Source organism: Parus major, chromosome Z, assembly GCF_001522545.3.
Source record: "Parus major isolate Abel chromosome Z, Parus_major1.1, whole genome shotgun sequence".
NCBI classification, from domain to species: Eukaryota; Metazoa; Chordata; class Aves; order Passeriformes; family Paridae; genus Parus; species Parus major.
The window spans coordinates 57,658,483-57,679,307 of NC_031799.1; the positions used below are offsets into that span (position 1 = coordinate 57,658,483).

Genomic DNA, 20,825 nt, shown 5'->3' on the forward strand with positions numbered 1-20,825 from the left:
TGTTTTAATTCTTTCTTATGTCTTTCTCAGGACCAGCCTGAAAAGCTCTGCAGCCTGTAATATGTACAGGCACTGTCAGAATTTAGCATCCATAATCAGCCACTGGGGGAAGAGATTAGAGTTTTGTTTTAAGAGTTATTATCTCCTCAGTTCATCTAGTGAATATGTTTGCATGGAACTGGTACATACCTTCTGCTAAAAAAGATTAAAAGGATTAATTGCTCTTAATCCAATGAAAGAGCAGGGTAGAGGGAAGCCAATGAATTGATGTGTACGTTTTTAGAATTCAGATTCTTGTTATTGTAGAAGAGACATGCTCTACATTGTCAATGCTGAAGTGGTCAAAGTGAGTTTAAGAGGCTTGGCAGCCTGTTAGCTGGGAGCTGTCAAGCTGTCCACGTAGAGTTTTGGCCTGGTGTATCTGACAGCTGTTCAGCTGCTGGGAATTGGGAGTTGGTTTCTTCCCAGCTCTGCCAACGACTGTGTCGAAACTGATTCTGCCATACAGGTGACAGGTGACTGTCTTTCCTCTTCACCTTCAAATCCAGAGTATCTCTGCTGTGGCACAGACTTATAGGGAGTACGTTTTTGTGGTTGTTGGGATGATGGTGATCCCTGACACCAAGAATCTTCCTTCATCTTCACTAGGTTTGGTGTCTCTGAATATAATGTTCAGGCTCACTGTAGGGCACAGTTTGGCCAGAGCCTGTGATTCTTTTGCAGGAGGAGGAGGCCCTGCTGTCAGAAATGGATGTGACAGGCCAAGCCTTTGAAGACATGCAAGAGCAGAACATCCGCCTGATGCAGCAGCTGAGGGAGAAGGATGATGCCAACTTTAAGCTGATGTCAGAACGTATTAAGTCCAACCAGATCCATAAGCTGCTGAAAGAGGAAAAGGAGGAGCTGGCAGACCAAGTTCTGACACTGAAAACACAGGTAATATGGAAAAAGGAGAGAAGACAAGAGAGCTGATGGGGAAGGTGGAAGTGTTGTGGGTTATCTGTTTAAGGAAGCTGCACACAAGCATTTGCTTGCTCCCCTGCTGAGGGGAAAGGGAAAGAATCAGAGAGGACAAAGTGAGAAAACAGGTGAGATGAAATAAAAGCATTAACAGTTGAAACAAAGATGTCTATAGAAGCGAAACAAAAAATTAATTTATTACTTCCTGTGGCAGGCAGGAGGTCACTCATCTCCAGGAAGGCAGGGCTTCATCATGCCTTGTTATTACTTAGTAGACACTGCAGCTCTGAACATCCTCCCATTTCCTCCTTTCCCCCAGCTGTTACTGCTGAGCACAGCATTGTAGGGTATGGAACACCCCTTGGGTCAGCTGGATCAGCTGTCCTGGTTGTGTGGCATCCCAGCTTCTTGGGCACCCTCAGCCTACCTGCTGGTGAGCAGCATGAGACACAGAAGGTCCTGATGCTGTGTAAGTTCTGCTCAGCAAAAACTAAAACAGTGCTGTGTTACTGACAGTGTTTTGCTCCAAAATACAAAACAGAGCGGCATGTGAGATGCTCTGAAGAGAATTAACTATCCTCACCAAAATGAGCCCAGGATGGAATGTTGCTCTCACAAGCTTAGGAACATAGCAGGCTTCAAAGGGGCCTGTCTGTAAGAAGCTGAGACTGCTGTATGAGCATTAAAATGTCCTACGGGTTCACTGCTATGGAGAACAGATGGGTGAGGAAAAGTGGGAAGTCCTTTTCCTGTTGTAATGCTACTTCTACCTGTATATTCTGTCTCTACTTGTATATATTGGTAACAAGCAGGAGGAGTTGGAAACCATGGTTCAGTCTGAACTACCTCAGACACGGGCACAGACTGGGAGAAGAAGTCACTGAGAACACTGGGACAGAGAAGGATTCTGGTGGATGAGAGGCTGGACATCACCCAGCAGCTCATGCTGGTAGCCCAGAAAGCCAACTGCGTCCTGGGCTGCATCCAAAGCAGCATGGGAAACAGGCTGAAGAAGGGGATTCTCCCCCTCTACTCTGCCCTCATGAGACCCTAGCTGCAGGGCTGCATGCAGCTCTGGGGGCCTCAGCACAGGAAAGACACATGGACCTGCTGGAGGGTGTCCAGAGGAGCCTGTAAAGATGATGAGAAGAAATGAGCACCTCTGTTACAAGAACAGGCTGAGAGAGCTGGGCTTGTTCAGTATGGAAAAGACAAGTCTCAGGGGAGACTTCATTGCAGGCTTCCAGTATTTGAAGTGGGCTTAAAATAAGGGGGAGGAACTTTTTATATGAGCATATGATGACAGGACAAGAGGTTTTAAACTGCAAGAGGGCAGGCTTAGATTAGATATTAGGAGTAAATTCTTTACTGAAAGTATGGTGTTTCACTTAGAAGGACTGCTAGAAGTTGCCCTAAGAAGTTGTGGATGCCCCATCCCTGTGTGCCCCAACACACATCCCTGAAGTGTTCAAGGGCAGGCTTGGATGGAGCTTTGACAAATGTGGCCTAGTGGAAGACATCCCAGGGAGGCTGGGACTAGATGATCTTTAAGATCCCTTCCAATCCAGGCCATTCTATGACTCTGTATTCTGTCATCCTTGGAACCACTCTGGAACTGTTCACTGCCTTGCAGCAAGTTTTTACACCACTGTCCAAAAATTAAGACATCTTTATTGCAAATATTTGACTGCTAGGTTTTTAAGTGTTGACCAGAGAGATCTGGCTAAGGCTCTTTGGATACAGGCACAGCTGTTCAGGGAGGAAAAGGCAAGCTGAAGGTGTGCTCCTTGGTGATGGGGAAGCAGGGGTGGTTTTAGGGTTGAGTAGCAGCTTGAGTGACAGCTCTGAAGACCCAACCAGAGCATGCATTCATTCCCTCTGTTCCTTCTGTCTCCCTTTCCAAGGTGGATGCCCAGCTGCAGGTTGTACGTAAGCTGGAGGAGAAGGAGCACTTACTGCAGAATAGTATTGGAACAGGAGAGAAGGAGTTGGGTCTGCGAACACAGGCCCTGGAAATGAATAAACGCAAGGTGAGTGATGCCTTTGTTTCCTCTTGGGTTGTGAGGTGGAGCTGCTGCCTTGTGGGAGGCATAGAAGGCTCTGAGCTCTCACTGGCATTACAGAACCTGGTATTCCCTGGTTTTGGATGAGTATATCTGAAGGCTGAGGAGTCCTGCAGAGAGCTATGATTAAATACATACTACATACTAATGTTTTCCTTTGATAAGGAGAAGCAGGACATACGTGTTTCTGTGAAACCTGTAGTGAAGAAAGAGATAGCAGCCAGGTGAAGTTAACTGGGGTCAAAGCTTTTGTGGGAAAGATGAGGTAAGCAAAAGGAAAATAGAGCTGGGGAATGGGAACACTTCTAACAAATGCCTAAGATCAAAAAAGTAGGTGTGTTACCAGTAAAGACTAAGTCTTATGGTTGATGCTGCCTTTGTTGCTAAGTTTTAGCAGAAATACAGAAATTACATTAAAATAGGGAGAAAGGAAAGCAGGAATATCACTGAAGAGAAGCTGTGGAGAATTCAGCAGTCACCTGTGCTTAATACGACAATTCATGGTATTAAGGGCATTTGGTTTTCAAGTTAGCAGAGAACTAGTGAAGAGAGAAGATTGTTAGAAATAGGTATCTCACAGTTCTGTCTAGTTCAGCTGTAGAACTGCCTCTAAACAATTTAATAGAGAAAACATGGAAGCTGGAAGGCTGAAAATACATTAAGGAGAGAACTGTATGATCATTAGCGTTTTTCTAGGTGATGTGCTTTGCAGTATGCCAAAGTTTGGCTCTTGACCAAAGGAATCTTGAAGCTAAATGATTAGAACTTGTTAAGAATAAAGTAATAACAAGGGACTAGAATCATGAGAGCTGTTCTTCTGTGCTTGGTCCTTCTATACTGGTTTTCTTTCTCAGGCCATGGATGCAGCGCAGCTTGCAGATGATCTGAAGGCCCAGCTAGAGCTAGCTCAGAAGAAGTTACATGATTTTCAGGAGGAGATTGTGGAAAACAGAGTAACTAGAGAGAAAGAGATGTTCAACTTCAAAAGGGCTGAGGTATATATCCTATGCACAATCCTTCAGGGTCTGTCTGCTTTAGTGTCCTTCTCCTTGTACATTGAGCTTGCAGAGGGTTTCAGCTTAACTGCTCCTGGTGTCCAGTTTCACTTTATCTTTGGCTTCATCAGATCTTTGCTCTTTCAGTTTTTTTCTGCTGGTAACTGACAAGTTCTTGTGGCATCAGATGATCATGTTGTCGCTTGGATTATAGGGGATGAAACTATGGGTGGCATTACTTACCCAGGTGACATTCTCTTTGGTCCCTGAGAAGCTGTGATAGAAAATGTACTGCTCCTTCACTTGGTCTCCTGCTTTTATGCAGGAAGATATTTCTAGGTTGCGCAGAAAGCTGGAGACCACAAAGAAGCCTGACATGGTTCCCAACTGTGATGAGATCCTGATGGAGGAAATCAAGGATTACAAGGTGAGTATCTGTGTCTATCAGGTTCCCTTTTCACTTTAGGCAGAAGGTGTGTGGGCACACTTTCAATATCTGACATCTCTTATCTGTACTTTGGCACTGAAGAAAAAACATTGTCCTTCTGAGAAATTGCCACAGTGGGAAAGATGGTAGGTAGGGGTGCCGCGACCTCCCTGAAGAAGTGCTGTTGCAGTCCACAACCTCAGGATCTCGTCCAGGGAAGCCGCAGGGTTCTGGGGACCAGCATGGAACACTAACAAGATGAGCTGCTGTTCATGAAACCATTTATTCAGCATGGGAACAAAGTCAGATCCAGAACAGAAAGCCCCGAACAGAGGCCAAGCAGGGGTTTTTGAGGGACGGAACTCTTGAGGGTCTTCACCTTTGAGGGTGGAGTTCAGGGTCAGGGACCACTAGAAACACAGCAAGGGAGAAACCCCCAGGGACTCAAACCCAATCAGAACTCCTGGGCTGCCCCCCTCAAGGGGCCTGGGACAGGACAACTCCATCCAGGGCTCACATACCCATCCCCCAACACAGGGGGTCAAAACCCACACACATGGCCCACAGCCATGCCTCTCCTTTCACAATGCTTATCTGAAGCTAACTCTTGGCCTCCCCGAGGCACGAGGCACGTCACAACAAAGCGCCTTAAGAAAGGATGCCCAGGGGCACAGGCACGTCCTCAGCCCGGCAGGTGATTTTCAGCTCAGGTTTAGCAGCAGCTCTCTGGTGACACAGAGAGGGACTCAGAGCACTGTGTGGCATTCCACAGAGTATAGGCCTTTATTAAGAAAAGGGTCCTCTGCAAAGGGAGCCAGTGACAGCAGCTCTACCTCAAGAGGGGAAAAACAGGTTTATATAGGGAAAAGTAGGGGCAGGGGAAACTGGGATACAAGTAACAGGGTAGAGTGATGGGGAAGAAAACCAATGGGATACAACAGATTAACATGTAACCTGCAAAGGTCTCTGGGAGGAACACTTTTCTCTCTACGACAGAAAGGTGCCTTACCTAGGGATAAGCTCTCCAGGGGAGGTCTAGCATTTTTTTGCTGGCCAATTCTTTGGCCCCCACAAGAAACGGAAGCACCTTCACTTTGAGACATCTCTGAGCACAGCAGCTGGGCTGCAGGGCCCCTCATGGCTCTGTTTGTGTGTGTGTTTCAGGCCCGTCTGACGTGCCCGTGCTGCAACATGCGTAAGAAGGACGCGGTGCTCACCAAGTGCTTCCACGTCTTCTGCTTCGAGTGTGTGAAGACGCGCTATGACACCCGGCAGCGCAAGTGCCCCAAGTGCAACGCTGCCTTTGGGGCCAATGACTTCCACAGGATCTACATTGGCTGAGGCCCTCACAGAGCCTCTGCTTGTGTGAGCTGCCTCCCTCCCTCTGTCAGCTTCTGCCACCTGAGCTGTAGTGTCTTCTGGAGGTGCGTTCAGGGTCTCAAAAGAAATGCACTCTGGATATTGCTTCCTTTCTTGGCCCTGTCCCTTTGGTCTTGCCCTCAGTTTTTGTGTGCTCTTTGTGCCTGGGAGGAAATTTCCCATCTGTCACTTTCATACTGCCAAGGTGGGAACCTGCAACTGAGGTGCTGTCTTGGTGGGATGGAAGCTGAGCTGCAGCAGAGATTAGTGAGAGTTTTATGTGAGGGCTCTGCTTTGAATGCTAATTAAATCCTATCAAGGGATGGCTCTGCTCCTGGGAGGGAAGAGTTTCCCAAGTAGCAGACCAAACAGAAGCCAAGGAACTGAATCTGTAGACTGAGCAGAGCAGCTCCTTGTGTACCTGTGTATCTTCCTGAGTCAGGGCAAGAACTCCTGAGGGCTGATGCACTAGGAAACATCCTCCCTAGCCTCTAACAAACACATCTAAATATGTAGAAGAGGAGAAAGGAGATATCTTGGAGACCCTTAGAAAATAGCATGTCACTGATGAGCTCTGGTTAATGTACTTACCTTCCCGTAGGCTGAGGTATTGCTGTTATTGTCCTTAGAAAAGGACTTCTAGCAGCTCCTTTGCTTCAACTTTACCACAAATATTAATCTTGTTATGCACACATTCTTATTAAAGCTGTTGTTTGGTTTATTTTTCTGGTTCTCATGCCTCTGGTACTATCTGCGTCCTTTGTCCAGTTCTTGGAAACATTTCTCACAAGCTTGAAACTTCTACAGTAGAGACACTTAATTCCTTCCTTCCTTCCTCTGCTTTCAAAATATGCTCAACTGGAACATTTGTCTCTTCGGCTCTATCCCCAGTACCTTATTCCTGACACAATAGGAGGGCCAGAATTCAAGTGGAAGTGAATGAGTTTCTCTCAGTGGATAAAATTTAAACTGTGAAGAAATTTAAACTGAGAAACTGTAAAGATTTTAGATGGTCTGTTTGCCAGAATGTACAGAAAGAATTTGAATTTATCCGGATTAGAAGTATTGGGTTAAAAGTTAAAGAGGTGACAACCTTTATCAAAAGGTTCTCTAAATTCACTGTCTGATGTGCTGAGGCCTGAGCAGCAGGCCTGAGTGAGAGCTGACTTACAAGATGAATCCTGGGCATTGTGTTCTTAACCCCATCAGTATTTAGTGAAAAATAGATTACAAAGATGATTATTCGAGCTCTGTATAACCTTTTGCCCTGCAGCCTCCAGGGGCAAGGGCTTTGTGGGAGCAGGGGGCATCACAGCCTGCGACCTGGAAATAGACCCAAGAAAATGAGCAGATCCTGCTGGCTTCTGCTGCTGCTGATCCTAGCAGCAACTCCTCTGGGGAGTTCTTCCAGGGAACTTCAAACAAAGGGCTTCCATCATTATAGTGGTTGTGAGAACTTGTTGATTCCCAGTTCTCCTGGATTTTGGACCATTTCAGCACCTGTGTCAATGGCCCTTCCTTCACCCCCAGCCTGCAGCAGTTACAGTCACTGTTGCCTCCCCCTTGTTCCATTTTTCTCAGAAAAACTGAAACCTGTTGCCTAGAAAATCTCCTCCCAATTCATCTTAAATAGCTTAAAAAAGAACCTGAATTACGAATGATCCACCTCGGTGGGATAGGATTTTCCATTAAACACAGTGTAACAATCCTCACAAAAATCATCCCAGGAACTGAATTACAAGGAAACTTCTAATGAATAGGCAAAAAAGATGTTAAAAATGAAATTAGAATTTTGACAACTAGGTCCTTTGAGTTAACAAAAGTTTAATTTAAAATTAATATAATTTAGTAAATTGTATAGTAATTTGTTGTAAAAAAATACAGTTTAGAAACATAATACAATTTAGTAAAAAAATTACAATTTATACATATATTTTGCCAGTAATTAATATGATTAAAACATAAGCAAAACCGAACGGGGTATGGGGAGGACTTGTTACCCCACCTCATGTACAAAACAAAGCACTTCAAGCTAAACTTATACACTGTATGCTTATACATATTCATTACTGTTTCCTGTAAGTTTCCTCCTATTTCCATTTTTTTTTATTTTGCATCACTATTCTTCACAGCACACGCTTCACTTGTTGTTAGGGGGTCTTCAGTCTTCTTTTGGTGGTCTTTTGGCAAAGGCTTCTCTTCCTTGTTGTCCTTTGGATAACCTTACAGGTTTGCACCTGCATACTAAGCGCTGTGTTATGTAAGTCTACTAATTAGTCTTATATTTACTGATTTTTAGGCCCAGTTCCTAAAGTGGTTCTAATTTTGTCCCTCTCAAGGCCGTTTTCATCTTGGGATATTGCTTATCTTCCAAACTACATCCTGTACCTCAGTTCTAACATGTAACATCTGTAAAGGGGGTGCATCTGTCTTGGAACACTGATTCTTTTGATTGCTTCTAGTAATAGCTTTAATAAAAGTTACAATTTAGTTAGCACAAATCAATTCCATTTATTACAAGGAGAAGACAGGAGTTCAGAAAAGAAGGGACATTTTTCTTCATGTTTCATGGCCCTTATTTCCCACATGTCTGTCTTTGTGCTGCTCCATCCAGAAAAGGCTCTTTTTGAAGACCTCCTTTGTCATCTCAGTGAGGCATGAGAAACAAATGAATACTGGCCCTGTGCCCTACTAGAGATGAGGAAGCAGGTGGTTGAAAAGTGGATGGTCCATTGGACTGTTCAGTCACCCCTGTAGTAGAGTTACGGTTACTTTGACTTTTCCACAGTACTCCATGGCTAAGAGTGAGGAGCTACCCTTGGCTGTGTTTTAACGATACTGAAACTTCAAAAGCAAAGTGCTTCTCGTGTGTGGCAGAATAACTCTTCCCCAGTTTTCTACAGTACTGGTAGAATTTAATGTCAGTTACAAACACCTCAAGGTAAATAATGGATATTACATTTCAGTGTTTGGGCCAAAAATTGGTTTAAAAATTAACAACTGAAAAGGTTGTTAATTTTTAGGAAAGAAAAATTCTTAAAAATGTGCTATATGGTTTTCAATGAATTTTTTTTTCTAAAAATTACTTCTTCCCCTTTTAAAACTAATTTGTAAAGAACATAGATCAATGTACAGGTCTGATCACTTTAGGCATTATTGTTCCATATATTTTCCTTTTTCCTACAAGGCACTGTAACTTTTGAATCACAGTTTTTACCACTTTGAAAATGCAAGTGTTTCTCCTACTAGTGGATACTTACCAGTTCCAAGTTAAAGAACAGACGGTTATGAAAGTGAAATATGCTTTATGTAAATATATCTTTTTTCACTAGTCTCCTGGTATTACATGCAGCAGGGGCAACATTAAAGCAGTCTATAATGACTTATTTTTGAGAAGCTATTTGAAATTATTAATATTTTCACTATATCTGCAATAAATTAGTGTGTGTTTCAGCTGCAACTCCCCTGTGCACTCTAGTGCCAGCAAGATCTCCTTGCAGTGTAGGAAGACAATTTCACTTTCTGATTTGCCCCCAGCTATGTCGCTGTACTGTGGGTTAGGTGTCTGGTTAGGTGTCCTTCCTTTTGTTCCTTCTGACCTATAGTGTTTTCCCCATTAACTAGTTGCAGGGAAACCTGACTGCTCATACTTACTGGGTGTTTGAGAAAACAAAGGGTTTGGCTGGGCCCAGGGGGAAGGGGGGCAGGTAAAAAAGGAGGGCAGGGGCAGGTGGGAGCTGGCTGGTTTCTTCAGCTGCACAGCAGGACACACTTGATGCTGTTGTTGCTTGGGGAAAGGAATTTGCCATAACCCAGATGGAGCTGCTGCTGCTGCTGCTTCTTCTGTGGGCCTCGCACATCCTGCCGGGATGTGTGGCAGTGCCAGCCACCGCCGCGGAGCTGCTGATACACCTCAGCCACAAACCCGGGATCTCTGCTCATTCCTGCTGTTCAGCTACGTGTTCCTAAGAGCTCTGCTGGGGTACTGGGATCAACTGCCTGCAGGGGGTTTGTGAAGCAAAGCCTCTCTTCCATCCTTTCCCGTCTCAGCTGAGAAGGCTGTCATGAGGTCCCTGGTTCTGTTTTGTTGTTAATGCTGTAGTTAGAGTTGTTTGTTTGCCTTGTTGTACATACTGGTCAAGAGCTGTTCTTCCTATCCCCAGATCTTTACCTGAGCGCCCCTTAATTTCAAAATTATAGTAATTTGGAGGGAGGGGGTCTACATTTTTCATTCCAAGGGAGGTTCCTGGCTGCCCTAGCAGACACCTGTCTTTCAAACCAAGACGCACCGCTTTCACCTTTTCATCTCAGATGCTTAGACAATTTTTCATCCAACACCTGTGGTAGCAGTATCCCTTAAGGTGATGTAGGTGTGGTGGGCATGCAGCTCCCAAACTGTTCCTGATCTTGTGGGAGCTAACTGCTAGTCCTTAATCCATCCTTTCCTGTTTATTTCTACACTATACTTGTGGCAAGGGGGTCTTCCTGCCAATGCTTTCGGTTACTTGGTCTAACAACAGCAGCCGAGAAAACTGAAAAAAGCGATATTTTTGTCTTGGTTTTGGAAGACAGGTGTCTGCTAGGGAGGGCAGAAGCCTCCCTTGGAATGAAAATGTAGACCCCCTCCCTCCAAATGACCATAATTTTTAAATCAAGGCTCTCAGGCAGAGATCTGGGCGTAGGAATAACAGTTCTTTACTGGTATGTATAACAAGGCAAACAAACAACAATAACTACAAAGTTAACAACAAAACAGAACCAGGAACCCCATGACAGCCTTCTTGGCCGAGATGGAAAAAGATGGTTTTGCTTCACAAACTCCCTTGGGCGGGCAGTCCTGGTGCTCCCGCAGGGCTCTGAGGAACACTCGGCTGGAACAGCAGGGATGAGCAGAGATCCTGGGCCGGTGGATGAGGTGTATCAGCAGCTCCGCGGCGGTGCCTGGCACTGCCACACGTCCCGGCAGGACAGGGGGTGCAAGGCCACCAACGAAGAGGGAAGAAGGAGAAGCAGCAGCAGCTCCATCTGGGTGATGGCAAAATTCCCTTCTCTCCACTGCAACAGCTCCATGCCCAAAGTGTCCTTCTCTGAAGCTGAAGAAGCTGGCCAAACTATCCCCACCCTCCCCTTTTCCTGTCCCCTTTCCCCCTGGGCCCAGCCAAACTCTTCATGTTCCTCAAGTACCCACCAAGTCAGGTTTTTCCCGCAGCTAATGCGTAAAAATTCCACAGGTAAGCCAGAACTAAAAGAAGGCCACCTAACCCCCAACAATTATTCTGACTAATTTACCTAGAGTCTGTATTTGGACTTACATGGTTAATAAAAGTGAGAAATTCCTGGCAAACCAATTCCTGGAAAACAAATAATTACTCATTGAATTTAGCATATATTTCTTAGATTCCTTGGCTACAGAGTGGGAAAGAGAATCTTTATCATTTTCTTCCTTCTTACAGGTGTGGTCTCATTGGCATATAGAGTAGATGGGGTCAACTAAGAGACCCTGTAAAAGGTGTTTCATTGCAAAATCAGTCTTATGGAAGGGTGAGACAGTAAGGTTGCTACATTGAATGCCATCACATCAAAAGCCGTCTTAATTCTAGTTACAATGCCTTTTATAAATGTCTTAGACAATCAGCAACTTGTACAAAGCTCGCTAGCATCTTCATAATCCAATCATTAATTGCTTCATCTTACAAGATTCTACTGCAATGCTTTTTTTTTCATGCAATCATATAATACTACAGAAACTTACAGTGCTACATCTTTAATTTCTAACTAACTTTATAACAAGTTCTATTGTTAAACTTTTAAGTTTTCTACTATCTTACTTAACATATTTATTTGCTTACATGAGGCATATTTCTGCTTGCTTAAAACATATCTCTGCTTAAACGACAAACTTCTGGTCTTCATGTCTGTTTCACATTTTTGCTCTAAAGCTTCAAATCTTCTCCAAGGTCTTGAAACAGAGAAATTAAGAATCAAGCATGAAAAAATGCTTTGACTAAAAGAAAGGAGGGGCAGACAAAACTGTATAAAATGCTTACAGCTCCCACAAGAGCAAGAAGAGCACAAGACTACAAGATAAGATATAGAGCTAGAATGTGCAAACTAGATGCAAAGACAAAAGCACCACAAGGGGATGCTTTAGATCCTTAAACTGAGAAAAACAGTATCAAAGTCCAAAAGATGGTCAAAAGACTAAAAAGAATATGCACAAGAATGTCAAGGCCCCGGAGCCAAAAGCTATGATGGTGTGGAAGGAGGCCTCCAGGGTGTAAGGTTTTCCTCATTTTAAAGCTATAAGGACTTCTCCTGTAGTGTTTTGCACCTCCATTTTGTTGTACCCCAGCTCATATACCCAGTTAGCCTGTTGGCTGTCCCTCCCCTTTTTACCTTGTAGGTCTCTTCCTTAGAAAGTTCTCCCTTCCCTGTCCCCCTGTTGGCCCCAGTTTGGTGCAATCCTCTTCCCCTGTAATCTCATTGGATCTCTCTCTCCCTGACCCTGCCTCTGCACCACTTTCTCCTGTACTTATTGGACCGTGACCTTTGAATTCACCCCCTCAAGTCCCCATATATTCCTGGACCCTCCATTACTCCCTGTTTTTTTTCCTGGACCCCTTTGGTGCATGGTGGGGGTAAACCCCATTGGAACTCCATACAGAGACCCTTCTGTGTCTCTGTCAGCAATTGCTATCCTTGGCAGGTCTGACTGCATGTGTGTGTGTGTGTGTGTGTGTGAGAGAGAGAGAGAGAGAGAGAGAGAGATATTACGATTATGGCCTGCCCAGATGCTGTCTCCTCTGGAGGCACTTTTGGGAAGGTAGCATCGCCTGACCACATACACCCAAAGCTACACAAGAAGACAAAGTAAAAAGTCCAACTAAGAGGAAGACTGCTTGCTTCATCCCAAAGACCCCCAGACAACCACCAGAGTGACCAACAAGGAGCAGTGCACAGTCACAAAGAGGCATGGAGTTAATTTTAATATGAAGCAGGAACAGGTGAGGTTAAGAAATGAATATGTATTGGACATTTTGTGTAACCCTAGTTTGTAAAGAATAAAAAGAGAACGGCAAGTCTCCAAGGTGTGTATGTTTTTAGAAGAGATATTCATCATGCACCTCAGTGCTGAATAAATACATATCTACTCTTATAACTTACTCTGTGGGTTATAGAGTTTTCTTCCTGCATAACAGTCTCAGATCAAGCATTGTATTCACCTCTACCTCTGAGCCTGTATGCTCAAGGCCTTGAGAGCTTTCTGTGCCTGCATTTCCCACAGTCTTAACCTAATATGGGAAGACTTAGACTCCAATTTTTACTTTTACATAACTAAAAATATTTGCAAAGGAGGTAGAATCCCATCAGACAAAGGGAATCTTCCTGCAACACCAGGTACAGAGTACCCATGCTTTTGACTCCAGTGAATTCCAAACACAAAAACCTGCCCACCAAAACTTAGGGGGCCGTCTTAGTCTCTGAACTTTAGAGTGTAAGAACAGAGAACATAAAGTCTTTTATACTTTATATGATATATATATATATACTTTATATTCTTGCAAAGCAAGAAGTAATGGTAACTGCCCTGAAAATGCACCTCAGTTTTGGTATGAACTTGGTGTTAAATGGTTCTTTGTTGAACTTCACAAGCAACTTCTGGCTCTTTCTCTGCTTCCTCACTTGGGTTTGTTTTGTCTGCAAACACCCCTTCAGGTTGTTCTAGTGCTGCTCCCACCTGACTAAAATCTCACTGGACATTCCCCAGCCTCAGCTGAATCTCCACAAACTATTTTGAGTGATGACTGCACAAGTTTTGTTAAACCTGAAGTTTTGACGCCCTGGTTTAAGTCACCCGGTCTCCTGGATGTGCTGCTCAGGTCTGCAAGGATCATTATCCTCTCTCAAATGAGGGAGCTGAGCTAATGGAGGCATGTCAAGGACATTTAAGAGACCAGGTACCTCAGCTGGAAGAAATTGTCATCATCTGTGCCCCTTGAGGCTGTCTGTGACTCTGCCAAGGGGAAGTGGTATTTGTTGCTCAGGTAGCTCCAGGAGGACTAAAGGTCATGGTGAAATGTTCTGCTGAGGGCTGTGCCAAAGGAACAAAATTGGGATTAAGTGGAGTTTTCAGTAATAATCACGTCTTGTTCTTGCTGCTGTCACTGGTGGTTTAGCCACTGCCTGAGGTAGTTCAGAGGTGATTTTGGAATACTACTCTTGGACTTTAAATGGTGTGGACTATTCCTCATCCAGATGTGTGGCCATGAGCCTGTGTCTTTATCAGTGACACACAAGCTGAGAGAGGCAGACAAATTCTGCAGGGCTCCTGGAGTTCAGGGGCCCTCCTGCAAAATGCATCTCCCTCTTCTTATCCAGGAATATCAGCTTGGCCATCTGCATTTTGCAGCTCATGTCAGGGGAAATACTGGATACCTGGATATTTCATAGACTCAATACCTCATCTCATATATTTGCTGTGTCTTTCAGTAAAGAATGTCTTATCAGAGGAACTTGAAGACATTCTAGACCTAAGCCAAAGAAAAAGAAAAAAAAAATAATTCAAGCATCTGTTGTCAGTACTTAGGATAAAGAAAATGCCAATATTTGCAAAAGGCTCAAGTGAAGCAATGAAGAAACAGAGCAAGGTTTACTCTGTTAAAGCTAGGAATGAAAGTCTGCCTCCTTATGCATCCAACTGCTTTCCAGGTGTGCACCTGCCAGGGATTTTACCTTTCTGTATATTGTAGGTCTCAGGATAAAACCATACGCAGACAAACCAAACCTAACAAAACTAACCAAACAAACAAAACAATTCCACAAAAATCCCCAGCCCCACACCAAACTAAACAAACAAACAAAAAATCAAAATACTAACCCCCCCCACCAAACCAAATCAAAAGTAGGTGGAGAATCTTGTTTCCGTAATGTGTCTCCATTGATACAAGGCAGTTTAGACCTCTTTTTGAACGTAAAAGAGAACCATACGTTCTAGGCAGCAAGATTCAATTCTCACCTGAATAAATAAGAAAGGAGGACATTTTAGTGTGGCAAGAATTTGACCCTTACTCTTTAGTAAAATAATTGGTACCTTACTTTCCTGGAAACATCACTTCTAGATATGGTATTACAGCCAGTACTGAAACAGCCAAATAGTATCTCCTTGTCTGCTGATGAATATGGTCAAAATTTTGAGGGTATTTCGGTATATGGAGATAAACAGGTGAAAGGGGACACAAGCCATTTCCTCTGACCTGCTGCTGTTTATGGGAACAGATATGGGCTTTGGAAATGTTTGTTAAAGCACTGTACTCCAGCAATCAAACTCCATAGATTTGATGAGGTCTGGGGCACACTCAGCACTCCCTGACACCAGCTGAGAAGTATGTGCTTCTGTAAAGCCAACATGCAAAATTACCACTGTTAAGGTCAGAGCAATGATGTTGTTTTAGAATTAGGCAAATTTACTGGACAAAACTATTTTGATGACAGAATGTAATATTTTTCTTTTCACACAGCATAGCAAATGATGGAAATTGCAATCAAATGTGTCTGTTTTAGGTAAACTAGAATGCAAGGCTGATTGTTTAATTCTGAGATTTAGATCTTAATTGTATTTGTGCTGCACAAACAATAGGATATACCATTGCAAGGAGAAAGAGGTGAAAATGCTTTGAGAAAGGAGGGGCATGAGCCATCTTACCATGAAAAGCAGGGGTCTGTGGTTGCTGGGCTCTCACAAAGGCTCAGCTTTCTGCCACATGGCCAATCTGTTTTTAATTCTGAACCAAATGGAAAACAAAAACCATTCTCACTTAAGTAGTGGAAAAGGGAACATGCTTGCTTGTGTAAATTGATGTTTTTGTAGTAAATCTTTGTCTGACCATGAAAGAGTAAGGATAAAGATAAAAGTTTTCTAACACCATTTAAAAGAGTTGGAAAAATAAAGGGTGGATGATGGAGTTGTTCTCTTCCTCTGGTCTGAAATCAACACGATAGTTTTCAAAGTTCAAACCTGAAATCACTTTCAATCTGGATAGTTTAATTCCTTTAAATCTGTTTTATTTATTAATATCAATACCTTGAACTAACAACAGCTATTCCCTGTTTAGACTGGAGTGTGCTGCTTTTTGTTTTCTGACTCATAGCATCTATCCCAGAGAGCTTGTCTATAGTGTTCATTCAATTATTTTCTCTGTTACAGTAAGATTTCTCTGTCTCTTTGGAAAGGTTTGGATTTGTTCTCTTTGTTGTGTGAATCAAAGCCTGTTTTCAGTGGGAGCCCAGCATAGCTTTTTGTCCACCTGGGAGGTCTCATCACAACTGCAGCAAACTCAGGGTTTTCTAACCTACCTTGTGGAGTGCTCGATTTCCAAACACACCTTCTTCCACTCTGTCTGGAAACTATATGGTTCACACAGACATCATGGTTCTGATATTATCTTCTCTATAATCTAAACATAAAACCATCTTGCATGCACAGTCTTATAAATCTGTTTGCAAGTAAACAACATATTCCTTAGGACTGAAATCAACACTAACTTCTTTAGAAATACTATTACTCCTTTTATTCCTCTTCAGGGAACATATAAAACATCTCCACCATTACTAAAGAGACCAAAAATGATGGGTGGCCCTGAAAACTGGGCTACTGGGAGGCACTGAGGGGATGGGGCTGTGGCACTGGGGCACATGTGGTTTCAGGGCCCTTTGTGACATGCTGTGACATAGATGCTGTTGATGGGATGTCACGTGGCAGTGTGTCACAGGGTCTTTTGTGACCCACCATGATATGGGTGCTAGCAGCAACACCCACAGTGCCTGAAGGATGTGACAGGACAGACACATGATGAAACAGCACAGGACACAATGAGAATCCCTCAAGCAGCCACATTCCTCCTTGCTGACCTAGTGTTTTCTGTAGATATCTCCTGCCCCTGTGTCCAGAGCCTTCAAGGCCAGACAGCAGAATGGCAGAGGGGACCCTCCAGTGTTCCTGGGCAGGCCCGGGTGAAGGAGGAGGAAGGCCCTGGGGCTGCCCTAAAATGGCCTCCTGAAGTGATGGAGAAGTTCCAGCCTGTGTGGGCAAGTGAGTGGCCGAGCTGGGTCTCAGGGCTCAGCAGCCAGCTTGGCCCCATCCCATCCCCTGTGGACATCCCCAGGGAAAGAGGGGAAGAGGGGATGGGGCTGATGCCCTGTGGCAGTTGTGCTCCATTCACTGAGCCTCCCTGTGCTGGGTCTGCCTGGAGAGCATGGTTCCAGGGAGTCTCAGCTGCATTCTCCAGCCTTTCTTTCCCACAGGCCCTCTGCTTTGACTTTGCCTGGTCTTTGCCAGACCCAGCTGAGGACCTGACAGAAGACCAGAAGAGGGCCCAAAAGCATTTCAGGCATAGAGCTCAGGTACACACAGCCATCCCTGCCTGGGCTGGACATGCTCTTGTGGCATAGCTGAGCACCACCTTTGTGGTGCTCGATGGACGACTCTCTCTTCTTGGCTTTTCCTTTTGCAGATTTTTGGAAATTTGTAAAGAACAATGAACAGGAAGAGATCACCATTGCAGCCATCGACAGCGTGGTACGCTGTGACTCCTATATTGCTGAGGCTTGTGCTGCTGTGCTGGATTTGCTTGCACAGACGGAAACCTCCAATCTGAAGCATGTAAGTAGCTATGGCCAGGTCTTGAGCCTCTGGGGATTGTATGCTCTCATAAGACAGGTCACACGGACACCCAAAATCTCCTTAGGCCAGCACAGCATGGTAGGGAACAAAGCAGTTCTCTTCAGAAGCTGTGCATATGGCTCACTCTCGCAGCAAATCAGTCTCCTTCTCCGTATCTCCTCCAGGTGTCAACCATTGTGAAGTTTATCCAGCGGTGGCTTGTGTCCAACAAGGATGTGTCTTCTGAGCACAGACTAGACAAGTCACTTCTAGAGCCGACCAATGCACACCCCAGTGCTGTGGTTGTGACCCTCCTGTGCTCCACCCTATCATGTGAAAGGTATGGGGCCTATCTGCCTTTAGAGCCCATCTCTCTGCAGATTGCATGCCATGTAAGCTGCCAGATTGATGGAGAGTTCCAGAACCCTCCAGCTTCTTCATTTCTCAGCAGTGGCATGTCAGTCCCAGAGCCAGCTTCCATGCTCCCTCCCACTGACCCTCAAGATTCTGTCTCTTGGCTACCTGCCCACTGGCAGGGACAGGATCACTGGGTACTGCCAGTGAGAGGCTATGGGCAGAGACAGGGCTGGGGACCGGCCTGTGGCTGCTTAGGCCATGGTATTGTGGCTGTGACCCCACTGACAGAGAGCTCTGGGCCTGCAGAGCTGCTCTGACCATGTGGAAAGTGCTCATCTCCTCAAGCAGGACTGCAAAGATGGTGCTGTTGGAGTTGCCCTGCATTCTGGAGGACTGGCCAGAGCACAGCACAGGCACCTCTGATGGGGAAAGAAAGCAAGTCTTCTCCCTGGCTGTGAGTTCCTCCTCAGGTCTTTTCTTGCCCCCAGGGTCACTGTTCAGTCAGCTGTCCATCCTCCCTCACCTCTGCATCTCCCTGCCTCAGGTGCACTGTAAGCTTGGGCTAGGGGCAGGTTCAGGAGTGTCTGAGCAGGAGAGCCCAATCCTGGGCACAGGGACATACTGGCCAAGGCAGAGAGCTTGTACCAACCCTTCCCTTCCTGCCCTTCCACTGTCTCCAGCTGTCAGAAGACAGAAACACAACAGGCAAGTACCAGCGCCAGTCCCTGACATACCTGCAGAGCTCACAGGAGTCCATTCGAGAGACAGCCATCAAGTTCATCAGTGAGACATGGCCCCAGGGCCCATCCTTTCCCACCACAGCTCTGCCCAGCCCTAGCAGCTGCACTGGCAATAGGATTTAGCCCAGTGGCTTTGGAGCCCTGGCTCCCTGGTTCAGGGTCACAGTCGGGGCCACTGCCACCCTCTCTCATCCTGGGGTTTCACAGTCTTTGAAGGTCCTGGGCTTAGCCCTGCCAGGGGAGGAGGGTGTGTGGCTGGGCTGGCAGCACTGGTGTGCGGGAGCTGAGTCACTGGGGCCATGACAGGCTCTGTGTTCCCAGAGCTCATTGGGCAGCACATGAGGGGACGACGGCAGGAAGAGTTCCAGATCATCCATGATGGTGAGTGAGGGCAGTGGGGTGTCAGCTGCGACTGAGCAGGGAAGGGTAGAGAGCCAGGAAGCTTAAATTCCTGCCCCATCTTTTAAGAGCTCTTCTCCCTGCACAAATGAGGGGCCGTGCAGGCAGAGCACAGAAATAAAGGGTTGTATGGGATATTTGTAGCCAGCACCTTTTAGTTGATCCCACTGGCCCCTGCTTTCTCTTGGCCATGGGAAGAGCTAGATGGGATGCCCCTGGCAAGAGGGCTCCTGGGAACTCTGCAGATCTGCGGTCTGACCTCATCACTGTTGTTCTATGTTTCAGCTCTTCTAGGCATGGAAAATAACATCAGCCCCTCTGTCTCAACCCTGCACAGCTTAAGAACTGCACAAAGAAATGGCCCATTGCATCTGCTACAAGACCAGCTCCACAGGGTGTATATATGTTGGTATAATTGTTGGTATAATTTGTGTTTTATTGTACACATATAAAATCAAGTACAAAAGCATGTTTTATATAAAAAACACAAGCAACTTGAGATTGCAAAAGCAGCTGCTGCAAAACCAGGAATTTGCAAGAGAACAACCCAACAATTAAGATAACACCGGAGAAGAGGTGGGTCCACCCAAGCAATATGAGCGCTCTAACAACCCAGTGATTAACGCCTGATACAGACCTGATCTGATTCTCCAGGACCATACATCTCAATACCCAGTTCCCATAGAACTACTCAGACTCTCCCCCTTTCTCAGAAACTTCATTAACAAAGCAACAGAAAAAAATATGAATATGTAACAACACAAGAAAAAAGAAACTGAAGCTGCATAGCCTCAAGCTGAAAAAACTGTATAAAACACAGCTCTCCAAAAGACAGTTTGTGAACCTGGGGGAATCAGTGTAAGAGAGGCTGATTCAGGGTTCACCCAGCACCGATCCCAGGCTCTACACTGACCATGATTGTGGCTGTTTCCAAAATTTGATTTTGCAAATTTTTCAATAAAATTGTTACTGATAAATTTGGCCAAATTTCGTTTATAACATGGTGGCTTTGGTATGGCTAGGAATTGAGGGTCTCCTTCCTTCATCAACTCCACACTGCAATGCCTTTAGAATACAGCCCACTGGCCATTTTTTGCATAGCCATGGTATTTCCACGAGGCAGAATGTGCAATTGTATTTCCAGCCAAAAGCCCATGAGGGGGCAGCCAGAGCATCCTGTGCAGATACAGGTCTGCAGCTGTGACTCAAGAGGGTTTTGGTTCCTGCCCAGCACAGAGGAACCTCTCCTCTGTGCCCTCTCTTCCCCCTCTTTCCAGGTGCCCATGGATAATAGCTACAGGGCTCTGCAAGGGGTATGGAAGAGGTTGAGGATTTCTACTGGCAGTAGAGTGCAGTGTGGGGGCCAGGGAACCTGCTGTGTCCGATCCTCCGTCTCCCCTGGAGGCAAGACACCTTGCACTCTGAGAGAGAAAATGTATCTCTCCCAGGGATCTTTGAGTTAGATATGGTAAACTGTTGCACTTCATTGGTGTTCCCCCCTGCGGTCCACCCCAATACACGTATCCCGGGCTCCCCCCCCACCCCTCTCCTCCCCATAAATATCCCGACTTTTCCCCTGTTCCAGAGAATAGCTGTTGCTGGCTCCCTTTGCCAAAGCTCTGTCTGAATAAAGGTTTGTGCTTGGCGGAACGCTGGACCAGCCTTCTTGTCCCTTCTTCCCATGTCACCTGCCCCGTGTCGCCTGCCCGCCGCCGCTGCGGAGCCGAGCTGAAATCACTCGCCTGCCCCAAGTCGCACACACGCGCTTCGGCCCAGCCCTTTTCAGGGCTGCTTCTCCAGAGAAGTCATGGTGCCCCAGGCTTTCCATCACCACAGCAACTGGCATCTCAATGTGGGGCCTTCTAA

The 20,825-nt window shown here is 45.4% G+C and overlaps 1 protein-coding gene and 1 long non-coding RNA gene across 3 annotated transcripts in view; both read left to right on the forward strand.

The window, feature by feature from the left end:
- RNF20 (ring finger protein 20) overlaps positions 1-6,527 on the forward strand; it is a 22,836-nt gene extending 16,309 nt beyond the window's left edge. Inside the window, exons 17-21 of the mRNA XM_015652219.3 lie at positions 724-936; positions 2,865-2,990; positions 3,878-4,018; positions 4,344-4,445; positions 5,610-6,527. Of these exons, the coding sequence (XP_015507705.1) occupies positions 724-936; positions 2,865-2,990; positions 3,878-4,018; positions 4,344-4,445; positions 5,610-5,786 (759 nt within the window). The 3' untranslated portion in view covers positions 5,787-6,527. The remainder of the gene's footprint in view (positions 1-723; positions 937-2,864; positions 2,991-3,877; positions 4,019-4,343; positions 4,446-5,609) is intronic.
- Positions 6,528-10,791: 4,264 nt separating this feature from the next.
- LOC107215865 lies at positions 10,792-19,936 on the forward strand. 2 transcript variants are annotated; one of them, XR_004495506.1, is made up of 4 exons: positions 10,792-17,204; positions 17,315-17,463; positions 17,649-18,941; positions 19,245-19,936. It is a non-coding gene; the product is annotated as an uncharacterized LOC107215865 (long non-coding RNA). The 2 variants fall into 2 exon arrangements; XR_004495507.1 differs by having other exon boundaries at positions 17,649-17,803.
- Positions 19,937-20,825: the final 889 nt, after the last annotated feature.